Source organism: Mustela nivalis (genome assembly GCF_964662115.1).
Source record: "Mustela nivalis genome assembly, chromosome: 6".
Lineage (NCBI taxonomy): Eukaryota > Metazoa > Chordata > Mammalia > Carnivora > Mustelidae > Mustela > Mustela nivalis.
The window spans coordinates 125,362,685-125,381,717 of NC_139025.1; the positions used below are offsets into that span (position 1 = coordinate 125,362,685).

General features: G+C 47.0%; 1 protein-coding gene across 1 annotated transcript in view; it reads left to right on the forward strand.

Moving 5' to 3' along the window:
• The window catches only part of OTUD7A (OTU deubiquitinase 7A), a 363,957-nt gene that overhangs the window by 332,139 nt on the left and 12,785 nt on the right, over positions 1-19,033 (forward strand). Inside the window, exons 10-11 of the mRNA XM_082736328.1 lie at positions 4,098-4,225; positions 6,813-6,962. Of these exons, the coding sequence (XP_082592454.1) occupies positions 4,098-4,225; positions 6,813-6,962 (278 nt within the window). The remainder of the gene's footprint in view (positions 1-4,097; positions 4,226-6,812; positions 6,963-19,033) is intronic.

The following is a 19,033-nucleotide window of genomic DNA, read 5'->3' on the forward strand; positions in this document are numbered from 1 at the left end:
CATTTTTTCATGTGTCTGTTAGCCATTTGTATGTCTTCTTTGGAGAAGTGTCTGTTCATATTTTCTGCCCATTTTTTGACATGATTATCTGTTTTGTGTGTTGAGTTTGAGGCCTTCTTTATAGATCTTGGATATCAGGCCTTTGTCTATAGTGTCATTTGTGAATATCTTCTCCTGTTCCGTGGGTTTGCTCTTTGCTTTGTTGACTGTTTCCTTTGCGGAGCAGAAGCTTTTGATCTTGACGACATCCCAAATGTTCATTTTCACTTTTGTTTCCTTTGCCTTTGGAGACATGTCTTGAAAGAAGTTGCTGTGGCCAATATCAAAGAGGTTACTGCCTATGTTCTCCTCTAGGACTTTGATAGATTCCTACCTCATGTTGAGGTCTTTGATCCATTTTGAGTTTATCTTTGTGTATGGTGTAAGAGAATAATCATCTAGGATAATTTTAAAAGCACACCCACAAGCATTGTGTTTAGACTTGGCATGTATATGTGTATTTAAAATACTCCTCTTCCACTTCTCTTCCCTTCCTGAAAAATTCAGTCCTAAAGCCATATAGTGTGGCAAAACAAGGGGGCATCTGCAATGGACAGGTGGGGACATTGGTAGGACCCAGAAGACCAAAGCCAGAGTGTCAGAGCCAGTAGGATGAAGAAGACAACTTGGGGGCAGGGTGACAGCAGAAATGGAGAATTGCTTACATGGATTTGGTGGGGGGATGGAATTTATCAAGTAAGGAAATAGTTTAAGACTAATAGAAACCAAGTTGCTTACTGTTGGAGATGGGAGTTAGAGTAGATTAACATTGGGGTATTAGATTGGAATGGGAGTTATCAGTGGACTCTAAGTTAATAGAAAGATGACAGATGGAAGTATCTGTGCACATGTGTGAGTGTACACACAAAACACATGTGCCTTCACTCCATTCACTGCATCTAGAAGGAATGACAATCCAATAGTGATGATTATATTTTGGCTTCTAAACACCATTATCCACTATTTAAAAACAAACAAACAAACAAACAACAACAACAACAAAACCCTTTGAGAAATGGCTGAATCCAAGGCTGAGGCAGAGAAGGTACAAAATGAACCTGGATAAAGAAAATGTAGTACCTATAGACAATGGAATATTACTCAGCCATCAAAAAGAATGAAATCTTACCATTGGCAATAACATGGAAGAAATTAGAGGGTATTATGCTGAGTGAAAGAAGTAATTCAGAGAGGGGCGCCTGAGTGGCTCAGTGGGTTAAGCCTCTGCCTTCAACTCAGGTCATGATCTCAGGGTCCTAGGATCGAGCCCCACATTGGGCTCTCTGCTCAGCAGGGAGCCTGCTCCCACTCCCACTGTCTGCTTCTCTGTGTACTTGTGATCTCTGTCAAATAAATAAAAAATCTTTTTAAAAAAGTCAGAGAAAGACAACTATCATATGATTTCACTCCTATGTGGAATTTAAGAAACAAAACAGATGAACATAGGGGAAGGGAAGGAAAAATTATAAGATATAAAATAAAATAAGACAAACCAGGGGCGCCTGGGTGGCTCAGTGGGTTAAGCCTCTGCCTTCAGCTCAGGTCATGATTTTAGGGTCCTGGGATCGAGCCCCACATCTGGCTCTCAGCTTAGCAGGGAACCTGCTTCCCCCCCATCTCTCTGCCTGCCTCTCTGCCTACTTGTGATCTCTCTGTCAAATAAATAAATAAAATCATTAAAAAAAAAAAAGACAAACCATAAGAGACTCTTAACTCTAGGGAACAAACTAAGGATTGCTGGAGGGGGGTGGGTAGGGGGATGGGGTAATTGGGTGATGGGCATTAATGAGGGCAGGGGGTAATGAGCATAAATTCTACTTCTGAAAATGATAATATGCTATATGTTAATTAAATTGAATTTAAATTTTAAAAAAATTTAAAAAGATGAACCTGGGCCATATTCTTGTGTCAGAAGGCTAGGAAGTCCTCTGAAAAATGGCGGGGCTATGTTACAAGGACACAGCTTGAATGAGTCACACTGACCCAACTAGGGCATATTTGAGCATCAAAATCATCACTAATAGATTATAACTCATTAAATGAACTAGAAGCCAGGAATGGGAAATCAATAAATGTATAAAGATTTGGTGAGAAGTAGTATATGTGCAGAGATTTGAAATTCCTCTCTACAAAATGCTTATTAATGACAGAGGGGAAATGAGTAGCTCTGTAGGGGGAAGCCTAACAGATGATCTGAGGAGAGCGGCCCAAGTCAACATCACCAGTAATGGGACAGTCCAAAGGTCCAGGCCACGTGATAGGATGCTGTGAGAAGGGCACAGCATAATCCAATACAATCTAATCATAGGAAATAGAGGAGCCCAAACTAAGGACATGCTACAGAATACCAGGCCCATAGTCTTCAAAAGTGTCAAGGTCACAAAAGTCAAGGAACCTATGAAAAATGTTCTAGACCAAAGGAGTCTAATGAGACACCACAGCTAAAAGCAACCTGTTGGAGTCTTGGTTTAAAAGGCATTTATGGGGCACTTGGCAGACTGTGACTTCCCATCTGTCATGGTGATTAGATCAATCAGTGTAGTAGTGATTGGATGTACCCTTGATATTGATGACTGTGTTGTAGTTCTGTAGAATGTTCTATTCATAAGATATGCACCTAAATTTTTCCAAGGTGCTGGATTTCAGATAGGCAAGTTACGTTCAAATGATTCCAAACAAACAGAAAAGTAATTTAATACTATATGCACCAACTTTTTGTCATCGCTGTCAAGTATTTTTAAGTGTAAAAATAAGGCATTCTGGGGCGCCTGGGTGGCTCAGTGGGTTAAGTCTTTGCTTTTGGCTCAGGTCATGATCCCAGGGTCCTGGGATCAAGCCCTGCATCAGGCTCTCTGCTCAGCAGGGAGCCTGCTTCCCCCTCTCTCTCTCTCTGCCTGCCTTTCTGCCTACTTGTGATCTCTCTTTCTGTGTCAAATAAATAAATAAAATCTTAAAAAAAAAAAAACTTTCAAAAAAAAGGTAAGGCATTCTGAGTCAGCATGAATTAATCAATCAATCCTTAGAAAAAATAGGTACAATAACAACAACAAAACTTCCCAGGTCCTTGATGCATTCCTTAAGAATCACAGTTTTTGCTCTAGAAGTAACTGAAGCTATGAATGTACAGCTGTTTCCCCAGCCTGCCCCACCCTGGGTTGTCCAGCGGAGCCCCACTTGCTGGCTCTGGCCCCACCCACTCCAGCACTGACAGACCTTCCTCAGTTAATCCTGGGCATCCTCCAAGGGCTCAAGAACAAGTCCAGGTGCCACCTGAGGGTCTTGTTTGTGTCCTGCCGGAGACCGCGTCAAGCTGTGAGCTCGGACTCTCTTGTCTCAATGGGCTCTTCCCTCAGGGTGGCTGGGCTGTGAAGGACATCAAGCCTACAGTCTTCTGTCCGAATATCTGAGTTTTGAGTGAATGCATTTCTTAGAGCCAGTTCTTTCCCTGAGCCTCAAACATGAGTCAGGGGTGTGAGGTGTGGAGGGACCAAGTAGCCTGGGTCAGAGTCACGCCCCTCCTGCTCTGAGGATTGAAATCCAGATAACCTGCTCACTGCCCTCTTCTGTTCATGGGGAGTGTTTCCTAGAAAGGCTCCAGATCTTTGTAACGATGGACCCCACCAGCCCACGTGACTTGCACAGATAACACCTGTGCCCCTATGGGTAAGATTTCAGCTCAAGCCGCTGGATATAGGAATAACCCAAAAAAGGAAGCCTCAACCCTCCTGCCCCCACTGCGTCCTTGTTAAGTGCCTTCAGATAACTAGCCCCATATTGCCTTGTGCTCTGGGTGGGCTGCCTCTGTCACCAAGGGGGCCTTGTCTTAAAGGTGGCCAGCAACCGTCACCAGCAGCTTCTCTCCCATTGTCCCCTGAGACCATGGCAGGTAGGGGTGAGGAGCTGGGGCTTGTGTTTTTGCTGTCAGTGGGTGGTGTGGCAGGGTGGGGGGGCCTCCGAGGGCCTCAATAGGCAAGGTCCATGGAGGTCAAATCTGGATGGAGGGTGTTGTCTTCAACATCTCCCACCCTAACTCAGGCTTGCTTTGCTTTGTCTTCTAGTGTGGACAACTCTGAGGACCCCGTGTACGAGAGTCTAGAGGAGTTCCATGTGTTTGTCCTCGCCCATATATTAAGAAGACCAATAGTTGTCGTAGCAGATACGATGTTGAGGGACTCAGGCGGAGAAGGTAAGTTAATACACTAATAAAACAGCCATATATGACGCATGACCCAGAAAACATAACAACCCAGCAAAGGAAGAGACAGCCTAACATATCAGTTGAGGTTCTCAGAAGGCCACAGAGCCTCATTCTGCAGGGAGGAAGATTCTAGTGTTCCTCATTTCTCCTCAACTTGATGTGTTTCTTTTTCTTCCCCAGTGGCAGGAGGGGTTATCTTCGCCACCCACCCATCCACCTAGACTTTGTGTCAATGGCAGGTGGTCATGAGGAATCTGGCTGAGGGACCACTGGAACTAAATCCAGCCCCCGCCCATGTGCTCAGGATGAGGCAGAGAGCTCACACCCCACCAGGGATGCCAGACCTCCTCCCAGCCACTCAGCGACTCTAGTCCTCTCCTGCCCCTCAGCAGGCTACATATGTCAAAAAGAAAAGAGATTTAAAAAAAAAAAAAAAAAAAACAGAAAGCATGAAGTCACCGGGCAGAATTTGGACTGGGGAAGAAGGAAAGAAGAGGAAGGGCTGCTTCTCTCCTTCCCCCCAAGAGCCAAGCACTGGTTCTCACAGCCCCTTTGCCTGTGTTCTCTCCCTTGGTCCTCTCTGCACCCTCCCAGGGGAGACACTGAAGCCCAGAGACACTACACAATGTGCCCCAGCCTCAACTAAGGCCTCGGAGGAACCAGATCACCTCAGTGCAGGGAAATGCCTGGGGCAGGTCCTCCCTCCAGCTTTGCTGCCAGACTGAATGGCAAGGCCACTTGAGTAGTCCATGGGGCAGCCATGCTATCTGAAGAGGAGGGAAAGAAGAGAGGCCAGGGAGGGTGGGCCAGGAAGTTCACCTCCAGTGCAACTGCCCCAGCCTCTCAACAAAACCCCCCATTTCCAACCCCTCCCAGACTGTTTTCACCTTCCCTTCACTTCCATTACCAGCACAAGCCAGTCCCTTTCAGCACCACGTTTCCCTCTCATCACTTCTCAGAAGGGTCTCCTTGATAAGCAAATGCCAGAGAGTGACTTTTCCCTCCAACTTAACTTAAATTTAAACCTGAACCTTAACAAATGTTGTGGGACTTCCAGACAATCCTGAAAACCAGGATGAGGCTCTTCATGGTAAATCACAGCTGCCAAAGGGAGTCCAATGGGGCCACGCTGTCATGGTGGGAGAGAACTGGGACTACATTGGTCTTGCCCAACACCACATCCTTCCCTGTGCAACCCAGTGACAGGGACGGCTGAGATCTTCAGCCTCTCTGGGTACAGAGCCAGGACCCTCACTGGGGCTCCTGGGCACATGAACCTGTACCCTTCAGATCCCATAGAACTTGCTCAATGCTTCTTCCCATCCCACCTGTGCTCAAGAGTATAGCTCTCTTGAAAGGAGACCTACCCCACCTCTCAGCCCATGGACAGAACCACAACCAAAAACCAGTGTTTGGGTTTTTTTTTTTTAACTTTTTAAAATTTCTTATTATGTTCAATTAGCCAACATATAGTACATCAAAAAATTTTAAAAATAAAATAAAAAAAGAAAATTACACAGTTAGAAAAAAAAAAAAAAGAAAATTGCATGGTTAGTATACCCAAATGATCTAATACTGAAGCCCACATTCCTCAACATACGCTTATTGCTTTCCATAAAAGATTTTAAAGTAAAAGAACAAAAAAATAAAACTTTTTCAAATTGTTTAAAAAAAAAAAAAAAAAAAAACGGTGTGGCTAAAGCAGGGCTTTATCCTGAGGAACACTGAAGAGTTCCTCAAAAGCATCGCAGAACTTAACTGTTGTTGCATTCAGCTCCCAGAAATACAGTGAGTGAGTCATTGATTCCAAGGCCAAGAGGCAAGGTTCTTTATGATTAAAAAGCATGTGCTATATTGGGGCAGATATTTCTGGGAGTTCTTCTATTTTAGTGAGGGTTTAAGTCTCTCTTCCTTCTCTTTGATGAGTAAGGAAATGAACATGATTATGTTCCCGTTGCTAAAGGAGCCAATCCCTATCTCTCATTTCCCATCTGACTCACACTTTGGTTCTGGAGTTTTCTGGTTAGTTCATTTGGACTCAGCAGAAGAACTTCTCAAAATATACAACAAGCAAGCATAGATTTTGTCCTGGATACAAATGTTTTCATGAATACATGGAGAGGAAGACACTCATCCAGAAAAACATGGATTCCCAGGCCGTCATCATTGTATGTCATTGCTCACCGTTGTGACTTCTTGGTCACCTGTGCAATTCTCAGGACAGCACGCTGTCCCTGGGAAGATCGCAGCTAAAAGCCCTCATCCCTGTCCCACTTGTCCCCAGGGTGCAGTCTGACAGAGCCAGGAGGACTCTGCCATGGAGGCAGAAGGGAGTGAGGGGTTCCCTGAGCATGCGTGAGATTTAGGTCTCATCCCCAGGTTCCTGTGAGCCTGAGCTTTCTCACCCACTGGGCAACACCCAGCCTGCCACCCTGTGGGTGCGGTGGCTGAGACCTAAAGCCATGGTTTGAGACCACTGTCCCTTCCCTGTGCCCCACCACATCATGCAGTGTGGTGAGGGATACCACCCGCGTTCCCTTAAGGCTCCACATGCCCTCACCATTTCTGTCCACAGCATTTGCTCCAATCCCATTTGGAGGGATTTACCTGCCCTTGGAGGTGCCTCCCAACAGATGTCACTGCTCACCTCTGGTTCTTGCCTACGATCAAGCGCATTTCTCTGCCCTTGTGTCCATGGAGCAGAGAGATCAGCAAAGAGAACAAGGTATGTCCGCTGCCACCTGAGAGACAATGTGCAGGGCAAGGGTGGGCATAGGAGGGCATGGGGAGGCATGGAGGACCCCAATGTGGGGTCCATGGGGAGCACTCCCACATACACTCTGTAGTGATGGGTTTCGTGTGTATATGGTATATAAGTGGGTATGTATGTATTGGAATGGGTATGTTATTGGAAATAACAGTGTTAAAGACAACTCTTAATTTAAAATTCAAAACAAATTATTAATTCCCACCACACTTAAATAGCCCTTACTATTTTTCCCTTTCACATGTATGTATATTTATATGGATATAATTCATCTCAGATGTAATTTATTTTTAAGTCCCTAGAGCAGGGGTCAGCAAACTATGGCCCACTGCCAGTTTTCGTAAATATAGTTTTATTGGAACACAGCCACACTCATTCCTTGATGTATTATCTGTGGCTATTGTTTTTGCACTACAAGGGCAAATTTGAGTAGTAGCCACAGAGACTGTGTGGCCTGAGGAACCTAAAATATTTACCAACTAGCACTTTTTGGAAAAACTCTGCCAACCTCTGCTCTAAAGTAAGCTTTTGAATCAAAACATTGATATTCTCTTTCAAATTATTACAACTGTTTCCCTGAGGTAGTCATTTCAGTGAAGCAGACAGGCTCACCAGGCCAGTTGCACACACTGTGCACTGCACAGTTCCAGACCACCAGTCATTCATGCAGAATCTCTCTTCCATCAGTGCAATATGCATTTTTGCTGTGGAAACGGTGGGGCTCTGATTGGAATGGTTGTTATTTTCTCATGTTAACTATTGACTAGCTGAGTGAAGAGGGGGAAACTCATCCTCTTGTCACTCCTGTTTCTGGTTTGGACAGAGAATCCCCCCAGAGACTAAAAGACAGGCAGGACTGACAGTTTCAGGACCCTGACTTTGGATGTAGTCTCAGGAAATGCATGGTGGTTAGTCACGCAGTGATGTGAGTCCCAGAAGGAAAAGGAGAGCAGGGTTGCTGCAGCTGTAGTGGGAATATAGCATCATTTTTCCACATCATCTATAGACATCTCACTTGGGTCACAGCAAACAATATTTAGCCATGAAAGCCTAGAGGCATTTCTGCCTTTTCTGTCTGCCTTCTGGTCTTTGTGGGTTTTTCGCTCTTCTCCGTGCTTACCAGAGCCCTTGGGCAATGGGGGGCCCTTTCTCAGGCCCTGGGGTCCCAGCCAGGATCTAGGCCCCTCTGTGCAGTCTCCCTCAGAGATTCTCTGCAGTCAGGGAAAATAAAGTCCCGGGGCTGGCATCTTTGGTTGTTGAGCAGAGGACTCAGATGTCCAGCCCCCTCCTCACAGAAGGCATTGAGCTTTCTTCTAGGCCTTCCAGGTACTACTTTTTGGTGTTTCAAGGTGAATATGCTGGTGCCCCTCAATGGTGGGATGAAGGTGGAAGGGCTATCACTTGACTTCTCTCAGGGAAGTATTGCAGAAGTGAGAGTGGTCTCACCTCTGACGACTTATTTTTCCCAAAGTTGAGTTTTGGTCCCGGTCCTCGGTTCCATGTGTCTGTGCCATGGGTTCCTGTGGCTATGCCCACTGGGTTACTCCTCAGAGTAGCGGGGGTCCCTGACTCCACTTTTGTGGCCAGGGCTGCCCATCAACCCATCCAGGCCCCATGAGCCACTGCAGGCAAATACTCCAATGCCACCTTCTGCACAAGCAGAAGCAAAGCACATATAAGTGGCTCCCACAGGCTGGGTAACTTCTGTGCTGTGTGTCAGACCCTCATACAGTTGGAGAGAACATAAGTGCTCTGCAAACTTTTAGGCTTTGGGTATTGCTAGCAGCTGTTCCCTGTACCACCCTTGCCAAGCTAGGGGGTGCTGGCAGGCATGACCCTGCTCCCCGCACCACATATAAGCCTGAAGTTCAGTGGTCCTGCATTATTTGTTTGGGGGGCCAGAGGTTAGTTCAAGCATCTTGTATGTCTTGTATGTCTTGTATGTCAAGCATCTGCCACATTCAGGTTTGGGGCCCCAAAGATGAGGGCATCCCTGCATTAGGGTTCTCACTACCTTGTAGGGGAGACAGGCAACCCCATCGAGCCACAGTACAAGGCAGAATATACACCAACAGGCAGCAGTTGTATTCAGGAAGGGAGCAATTATTCCAATTTGGAAGAGCAGACAGAAAGACCCAGAGATAGGTGGGTTAGAAATAGTGTTGGAGGCTGTGTGATGTCCAGAGGCTGGCAGAGGACAGAATAGGCCTAAGTGCTGGGTTGCTGAATGAGTGTTGCTGTAGAGAGAAAGCATATGTGGTTAGAGTGTAGGTGTGGAAAGGCCTGGGAGCTGCTGCTTCCTTGCTGTGTGGTGTGAGGGGTGCTGTGTGACCTCCCAGGCTGGCTTCCTGTCTGTGGGCCAGGGCAGTGACACCCACCTCCCCGGATGCTGAGCCCTTTCACCTTCCCTACTCTGCCCTAGACCCCCTCACCCTCACTGAAACACATCACCACTTAACTACGAAGTGACCATTGCAGGACAGTCCCTCCATGCACCGAAGTCCTCAATGGCCTTGCAGATAATCACTAGGAAACAGCATTGTCTATCCTAAGGCAGTCCTATCTCCTGATCCTTCAGTGCTGCTTCAAAGATAAACCTAAAGGTATTGACCGTATCTCTTCCTGTCCACAGTTAGTGTCTGGTGTCCCCCTCAAAAAGACCTATTGAAGGTGGGAGGAATAGAGAGGACCTGTCAAGGGAACCAGCGCCAGAGAAAGCCAACCCCTGGGGCTCCTCAGGAGCACTCTCCTTCTTTCCTGACCTACAGCAGAGACTGCAGGGGCCTTTTTGCAAATATCTGATCCTAGCATTTCAGTTATTACTGTTACCTGGTGGTTGGAATACTGGAGAGAAGCTGAGAGATCAGGAGCCCATATAAGGGACAGACTCAGCCTCTCTTCCCAGCCCTTATAATGCCAAGGAAAATGGAATAAAACTCAGAAGGTTATGCTATAAGACCTCCCAAAAGGAGATGTGTCCCGAATAACACTGGGCTACAAGGGACTCATAGGGAAAATGGGCCACTGCTGCCTCTCTAACGGGGAGTCCTTCCTGAAGTGGGTGGTCCAGGGATAACACAGCAGCTCTAAGTATTCTCAGGGATTCGAGTTCCTGGTCTCTCCCCGATCCACCATTATTTTCCTGTGGTTTTATCCTCATGGTCATAAAAGGTGCTGCCACTCCAGGCATCACATCCAGATACCTTCCCTTCCTGAAAGTTTATCTTTTCATTTAGGGGGAAAACCTTCCCAAAGGACCTGAGTTGGCCTCTTGATAACCAAAGCTGAGTTCCATGCCTACAGTTTCCGGGCGGTAGAGCCGTCTGACAAGGGAGTACAGCAAAGGAAGGAGGGGGCGAGGTGGTTGGTGGGGGTTCAGTGAGCCAGCTCTGAATCAGGGGGTAGCGTGATGTTTTAGCAATTCCATCTGGATTGTGCTCTTTCTTTCGGCAGGGATGAGTACCTTCTATCTGGGAAAAGGCAAAAGTATAGAAAGAATTCTTTCCAACTGGCCCCTTGTCAGAAATAAATCACTGTTGACTCTTGGGCTCTCAATCCCTTAAAAAGCCATGGTGCATGAGGCTCTCAGCCCCACTCCTTAAAAGAAAACCCATTCTCTCTATACACAGGGAGATAGGCAGGCTGTCCTGCAGAAACACTCAACACCCTTGAGTCTTGTGGTTCAGGGACACCCACAGGCTCCATGCAGTCCTGGCTGTGGCCAATGCTCCTACAGGAGCGGGAGGCCATGGGGGTCCTGCTGGGAGAGACTCTGGGGCCAGGCAGCTGACTAGATGGTCTTGTGCCCCCCACATCTGAATACCACCTGGCAGTTTCATGTTCAGGGGCTTTCTCTCCTCAAGCCCTGGGCCTGTGCCAGGATCCTCTCAGACAGGAGCACAGCTCTGGACCCATGGCCTTCCAAACCCTTCTGAACTGAGAACGTGGCCAGGCATGAGGGCTTCCCTCTCTGTCCTTAAAGTAAGCCTCCGTGGCTCTGTGGCTCTGTGCCTTCAGGCTGCGTTGGACTCTGGCCCCAGACATCACCTTTTTGGAAACAGGAAGGCTTTGCATTGCTGAAGTCACCATGCGGGCTAGCATCCTTGACGGCAAGGATGGGCAACTGAGGGAGAGGAGATTTAGTGGGAAAGCTAGCTTTCTCTTCCTTGGCTCTGTCCTGCCATGTGTCTCTCTCCATTCACAGAGTTCTCTGGAGCCTGTTAGAGCCCCTTCAACAGCAGTTAACCAGCTCAGCGTGGCTTAGACAGGAAGGGTGTTTGTTCTCTTCCAACCATCTGGAATCTATCAGGCCCCACGGGACAAGGGAGGCACTTCAGGGATGTCCAAAATGACTAAGTCCCTCTGTCCCACCCTGTAACCTCCTCACCTTCCATGCAGGACAAGCCACTGCCACCATCCCCAGCATCAAGCCAGTCTTGTTTGCCCCCCCCCCCAAACACCTGTGTCTGAGAGCATGGCTAGATCCAGGGTCGGAAGTATACACCAAGATCCCAGAGCATCTTGTCCTGGAAGAAAACGAGACACCCTCAGGAACCACCATGGTGGTGTTAGAAGGATTCCTGGGCTGACTAGGCATGCCCCCCACAGGACAAGAGGGACAGTGAAGATCATAGCTGGGAAGAGAAGAAATATGACCAAGATTCTTCAGTCCACAAATTCATAATGATAGGGAAAGGCTCACTTATCGCCTCTGCAGGGTGCTTGGTGCCACACATAACTTCCAAAACTGGTAAATAGTAGGAAAGGATCAGCCAGAATCCCGCATTCCCTCGTGAACTGGTGAGGGGGTTTTGCTCTGAGTTGAGGTATCCCCATGTGTCATGAAAGGAGAGGTAGCAGCATTGTTGAGGGCTGACTTCATCTGTTGAAATCCTAACCCCTATTCCTCAGGATGTTACTGAATTTGGAGACTGGGCCTTTTGAGAGGTAAAGTGAGGTCATGGGGGTGAACCCTAATCCACCTGACTGGTGTCCTTCTAAGAAATTAGGACACAGACACAAGCAGAGGGAAGACCACAGGAGGACACAGGGAGGAGACAGCTATCCACAAACCAAGGCGAGAAGCCTCAGAAAGAACCCTCTCTGCTAACACCTTGATCTTAGACTTACATCCTCCAGAACGATGAGAAGATATAGTTCTGTTCTTCAAGTTATGCAGTCTGTGTTGCTTTCTTATAGCAGCACAAGCAAACTAACACAGAATGAGAATACCGAAGTCTTCAAGCCCAAGTGAATGGATGGGTCTAAACACGTATCAGCAAGTGCCGTAAGTGCCTTAAGTACTGCCTCTTGCACAATCCAGTGGACCTGAGCTGCAGGGATGTTCTTGCACAAATGTTCCCTGAGAATGTTGATATGATGGCACAGCATTCCAGGCACCTGTGACTGGCCACCCAGTTAAACGGGCAAACCTGATATAATGAGTATCTGGGTTTGGGTTCCTTCCTTCCCAGGGGCAGGACTCAGTGGCTCCAGGACCTCAGCATGAGTGCAAGCAAAGCAGAGCCTCACTAGATGACCCGGGCTCATACAGAGAGAGCTGAGAGGCAGCAACTATGAGCTCCAGGGCCAGGTGCCCCAAATTCAGCGACCAGTGTCAGCTGGAGGAGACCCCAAGGCATTGATGGGGTGCTTTGTCATGCTCCCAATGTCTCCTCTTGCCATACAGGATGCCGGAGCAAGGGTAGAAAGTCCCAGATTGTGCCCTCGAGTCACGTGGCATCTCGGCTTGGGGAGGGACATGGAAACCGCATTGACACTGCAGCTACCAGTGTGGGTTCAATGTAGGAGGCTCTCAGACTTCAGTGGGGCCAGAAGCTCAGGAGCAAGCAGCCCCGTTTGAGGCAGGTGGGAGAGGAGACTGGGTAGGTCAAGCTCCAGGCCACCTGCTGATCCCCCACTGTCAAGTGTGGTCATCACACAGCCACTGTGGTGCCCTGCCTCACGCAAAGGACACCCTGTGGAGAGTGCCCCCCACCAAGACCTCCCAGCACCCCAGGACCAAAATCCAATAGATACAGTCACCACAGGCTCCAAGGGGCTTTGTCCTTGTGTCTCAGGAACAATGTTCTGGGAGCCTCAAAATAAGAAGAAAAAAAAAAGTGTATTCTAGGTTGTGACCTAGACCTTTCTTCCTACCACCCACTTCTTCCTCCTGCTTGGGCCAGCATGTCTCATCTGTGTGTGCAAGCTCCTAAAGGCTTAAAAATGCAAGAGGCATTCTTTAAACCTCTCATCTAAGTGTCTTCCCTGTCAAACCGATCTTCTGAAAGAACTCAATACATTTTTTTTTTTAAAGATTTTACTTATTTGAGATAGAGACTGAGAGAGAGAGGGCACCAGTGGAGGGGCAGAGGCAGAGAGAGAAGCAGGCTCCCCACTGAGCAGGGAGCCCCCACCCCAAGATGGGACTCGATCCCAGGACCCCGGGATCATGACCTGAGTCAAAGGTAAATGGTTAACCAACGGAGCCACCCAGGCGCCCCGAACTCACTACTCTCTCAAAGAGCTCTTTCTGCCTCAGCCGGGCTGCTCCCCACCCACCAGTGAGGTCAGCTGCCTCCAAGTGCAAGAGTCTTCCTGTGTCTTGCAGACCAGGGTTGCTCGTGGGGAGAGGCAGGGGCTTGCAGAGGGAAGGCTGGGGGCTGCAGAGATTGGTCAGGTGTGGGCACAATGAAGGTGCAAGACCTTTCCAGTCCGTTTTAAGACTTTTAAAATAAAATGATGTATACTTTCTTGGTAGTTTCCATATCCATGCTTCAGAAGACATTAGTCCTTTGCCCGGTGACACCCTGGGCTGTGATCTTTCAGCTTGCAGGGAGGGCCCCCCAGTGGCTGCAGGCATGACACCTGTGGGCTTCCCTGACACCATGTGTTCAAATCACTCTGTAAACTCCTGCTCTGGGCTGGGTCTGCACCCCACAGCCACACCACAACTTGCGGGCACTTCCTGTGTGCAGAGAGTGTTCTTTCCAAGGACAACTATCAGCCACCACCAATGGGGGCCACCACCATTTTCTATCCACACCTGACAGTGGGGGAAACTGAGGAAGGGCGGACAATCCCTGCTCCCCAGGGAGCAGCTGTAGTTGGTGAAGCACTGCTCTGACAGGTCGGACCATGTGACTTCCAGAAAGGAGAGTTGGCCAAAGAGGGTGGTCTTCAGGGAACGTGCTTCTCCCAGAACGGGGGTATAGCAAGTGGTACCCAAACCAAAGCTTGCTTGGGGTAAACCAGCATCTGGCACCTGGTAACTCGGGTCTATTTTTTTTCTAAAAAAATCAATATATAAGGTAATCATTTAAATAATCTTTTCCTCCTAAGTGCAAACAACCTGACAGCCTTTGGAGTATATCCAGGGGCCACAGAGAATACAAGGAGCTCTGCCCTTGTCCCTTCAGGCCTCCCTTCAGGCCTCCCTTCACACTACCCAGAAAGCAGTGTACCACGGTCCCTAAAAATCCCACTGGTCACAGATGGAGGGGGGATGCCAGTGTGAATAAGAACATGGGCAGTGATGCTCAAATAACTGTCAGTCGGCTCCAGACAGCTAAGACCAGTGTTAAAGATGATCACACCAGAGTCTGCTGTTCACTTACTGGAAACAGACTCAAAATGGGATATTTGCAGGAAAAAAGTGTTTGCAAAGAGCAGCCTGAAACTTTTTCCCTTGCCACTTAGAAAACAGTATGCCATATTTATAAAAATGAGTCATTTGGGGATTTTATGGAGCCAGAGATACCCCATATAACAGGTCATGAAAGCAGTTTTTAGTTTTGTATTCGATGCACATCTCATAGTTAAATTCAGTGTCAATCCATAGTTCATTATTGCCCAAACCAAATAGAGTCTAAAATTTCCTTTCCCATCTATCTGACAACAAACCATGCTTTTTCTCACAGGATTGATCTATAATATACAGCACCATCCCTTGTTAAGTAAAAATTTCTCTTCACATGTTATCAATATGAAGTACCCCATTTAAATGAATTTTATAGCATAATTTTGTAAATATAATAATCTAAAATAAAGTGACTTTGACTTAAAGTCACTTTATCATATTCCAAACAGATTGGCCCATCTGTGTACCTGTCCCAGTATAACAGAGAAAATATGGAACAACCCACCTGTTATAGGACATTATAAGAATCAAATAAATTCACTTTATTTCCAAAGCAAGAAGGCTTTGGAAACCAGAAGGTGCCTAAAGAATGCAAATTACATTCATTGTCTTTGCAATTAGCCTCCCTTGACTTTAGCCACTTTCTAAATTTGCAGATTACCACTGACAGATAAAGCTCGAGGTAGAAGGCAAGAGCGCTGCTTTGCCTTCCCCCTGTGGTCTGCAGCCAGCCTCATTGGACTTTGTGCCATGTTCCTTTGCTGCTCCTCCTAGAGCCCAGAGCCCAGCCCCTGAGGAGGAAGCCTCTGTCTACAAAGGCTCCTCATTATAGAAAAAAAGGAAGAACTGGTGTGGGGAGCATCTAGAATTTTAGCTCAGACCCCTGCACCCCAGGGACTGGGGACTAGACAGGGCTGTTGCTTTAAAATTGGTTCTTGACCCACAAACCCAGCAAAGAGCCACCAGGTAGCCAGGAGCACCAGGAAGGATTTCACGGTCATGGAGTTTTGTCCTTCTGGTTTCCAAAGGGACACCCGCTGTGGTCAGCTTGTGTGGGAAGAACTAGCTGAGGGTCTTTGACCAGTAATCTGGAGGGCCTAGAGAGATGTGAAAGCAGGAATGTGCCTTGATGACAGGGCCCCCATCTGATGAGCTCCACAGCAGGCCAGACACCTGGCTCCCCCACCATGCCCTCCATGGCCCATGAGGAGCACTCCCCAAGGAGCACAGCAGTCACCATCTCCCTCGAGTCCTGAATCAGCCCCAGCCTCAAGCAGCATCATGTGCAACCCTCTTCGTCAGGCTGCACTGGGCTTTTTGTGGACCTGCAGGTACTGCGTGTGGTCCTTGGTGTGTGCTGGTGGAACACTGCTCCCCACTAAAACCCCCTCAGAAGAGGGGAGAGAAGCAAAGCATGGCAGTCCTGTCAGTCCTGTCCTCTTGGACATGGGGAGCAAGCTTTTTGGTCGACTAGCATGACAGCATGAGAAGACCCTGGCGCCATGTCTGGTGCGTGCACCAAGGACATGCACCAGGGGCTGAGACTGTCACCACCCACTCTGGGTGTTCAGGAGCCCAGGGGTTGAGTTTCCTTAGCCTGAACATTTCTTTGGCAGTACAAGTCCCTGAATTCCAGTCTGCATGCTTTCCAGGATTGTCGGAATCCATTCAGGCTGCTGTAAGATAGTATCATAGATCGAGCAGCTTAAACAAAAGAAATGTTACCGCTCACAGTTCTGAGATCGGAAGTGCAAGATCAAGGTGCTAGCAGATCTCCCGTCAGGTGAGGAACCTCCTCCTTGTTTGCAGATGGCTGCCTTCTCTTGTACTCACATGGCAGAGACAGACAGACAGACAGAAAGCACGCTCTCTTGTGTCTGTTCCTACATGGGTACTAATCCCAGTTATGGGGGCTCCATCCTCTTGACCCAATCACCTTCCAAAGGCCCCAACTGCAAAAGCCATCACATTAGGAGATAGGTCCCAATGTACGAATTTGAGAGGACACATTCAGTCTATATAGCAAGTTTAGTCCATAGACCACTGACCAAGCCAAAGACCATATCTACATATAAACATTAAAGCTGGAGAAATTGTATTTTCCACCTGTAATCCTGGCTTGGTAACTACCTGGATGATGGGTTAGGACACTTAGTACCTCTCGGTTTCCATTTCCTCTTCTGCAAGGTGGATCCACGGATCATTGGGATCATGTGAGTCAACTCCACGTAGAATGTGCACAGGAAGCCCCAGACTCCTTTCTGTTGTTACTGTCTTTCTAGTGCTGTTTGTTTCTGTAGGTGTCATACCTCTAATGTGCCTGCTACCAGTTCCCCTTAAACTTCTTTCAAAAGGAGCAAAGCCCATGCAAAGTAGAAACTCTCCTGGCCTTTTATAGTGCTTATTTCCAGTCTTCCTTGGCTGTCTCTTTCACACAATGATATACGGGTGGGTCAATGGGAGCACCCAGTCCCAGGGTATACAGGAAGGAGGGGCACTGTCTAGAGGGAATTTTAAAACAATAATAAAACCAACTCAAAGTCAGTCGGCTTTGCATCATCACCATGTCCTATAATTCTAAACAATATTTGTGCTAGAAACTCTCCCCACTGGGAAAGGCTATTCCCACTGCCCCACCTGTGGTCTGTCAGTGCCCATACCTACATCTACCTCAACTTGCCTTCCAATAATTCATTTGATTTTCATAAAAATCACAACTTGCCTTCATGGGCACTTAATATGCCAAGTATCTGAACTGTGTAATGATAGAGGCAGTGTGGCCAGGATAGACTGGAAGGGGCAGGCACAGCATGCTGTGCTCACAGTGACCCAGCACCATCTACCATGGGCCTGAACAGGCAACACTAGGGGCAGCCTTCTCCCCAAGATTAGAGAGGCCTTGGTGGTACCACATATGACCAGAGGAAATGGACCATTTCCTGGTAACCTGAGGCCCACTAAGAGAATTCCTTCAGCAGACATTTGTCTGGGGGAAAAGTTCTGCAGGAAAGAAACTTTTACCCCATCAGAAACCAGTGGGCAGGTTGGAGTGTGAGGCTATCCGTGGCTCATCCGCCAGGAACTAGCCCCTTTCCTTGCAGTAGTCAGAGGTAAAGGACTGCCATTGCTTTGTACATCAAGGTTTTGTGAAGCAAATCCTAATAAAGTGGGTCTGATTTTTCCCAGAGGTACAAGAATGCAAACTCCTTGCCCACCCAGGGACTCTACATCAGGCCAACCAGAGACCATTCTCAGACAGAGAACCGAGCCGTGGCTGTGCTGGGAGGTGGGATCAGAAAGAGAAAGGGGACAACAAAGATTGCTTTTTGAAGGGTCCCTGTTCTTCATCAGCCAGATCCTGAACATCTTGAAGCCAGATATGATATGTTATTCATCTTTGTGTGTCTAGCTTTAAGACACCTGAGAAGTATTTAATAAATGTTGAATAAATAAAGAAAGAATAAGATTAGATGTTCCCAATGTACTAACTTTAAGTAATTCAGAGAAAGGCAGTGTGACATAATAGAAAAAAAAAAAAAAAAACCTGTACATTGTGGAGTAAGACAGACCTACATTTAAATCACAACTTTGACTTTGGCTTGGGCAAGTTATTTATGTACCAGAGCCTTCATTTCCTCTTTTGGAAAATTGGAACAAGAACCCTTTGACTGGTGAAAGAATTGTAAGTAATGAATATAGAGCTCCTGATAACAGTGCCTGGTATTGATTGAGGGTTAGACACAGAGATCAATGGCATAGAATATAGAACCCAGAAATAACACCACACAAATATGCTTAGCTGATTTTTGGCAAAGGAACAAAATCAATTCAATGGAGGATGGAGTGTCTTCTCCACAAATGGTGATAAAGCAATTGGACATCCATAGGCAAAAATATGAACCTGAACCTAAATCTTAATAATACAAAAATTAACTCAAAATGAATCATGGAATAAATATAAAATGTACAACTATAAAACTTCAAAGAAAATATGGGGACCCAGGGATAGCCAAAGAACCCTAAGCCATGACACAAAAGCATGATCCAAAAAAAGGAAAAACTTATGAATTGGACCTCTGTTCTGAAAAAAAACAAATACAAATACAAATGAACAAAACAGCAATAATTAAGAGGTGAAAAGACAACAGAGTTGGAGAAACTATTTTAAAACCCCATATCAACAAAGGATTTGTATTGAAAGTATACAATGAACTATCAAGATTCAACAGTTAAAAAAAAAAAAATCCAAATGGGAAAAAGCCATGGACAGACATGTCATCGAAAAGGAGGTACAGGTGGCAAATAAGCATATTGAAAGATGTTGAACATTAAAACAACAATACCACAATGAGGGGCGCCTAGGTGGCTCAGTGGGTTAAGCCTGCCT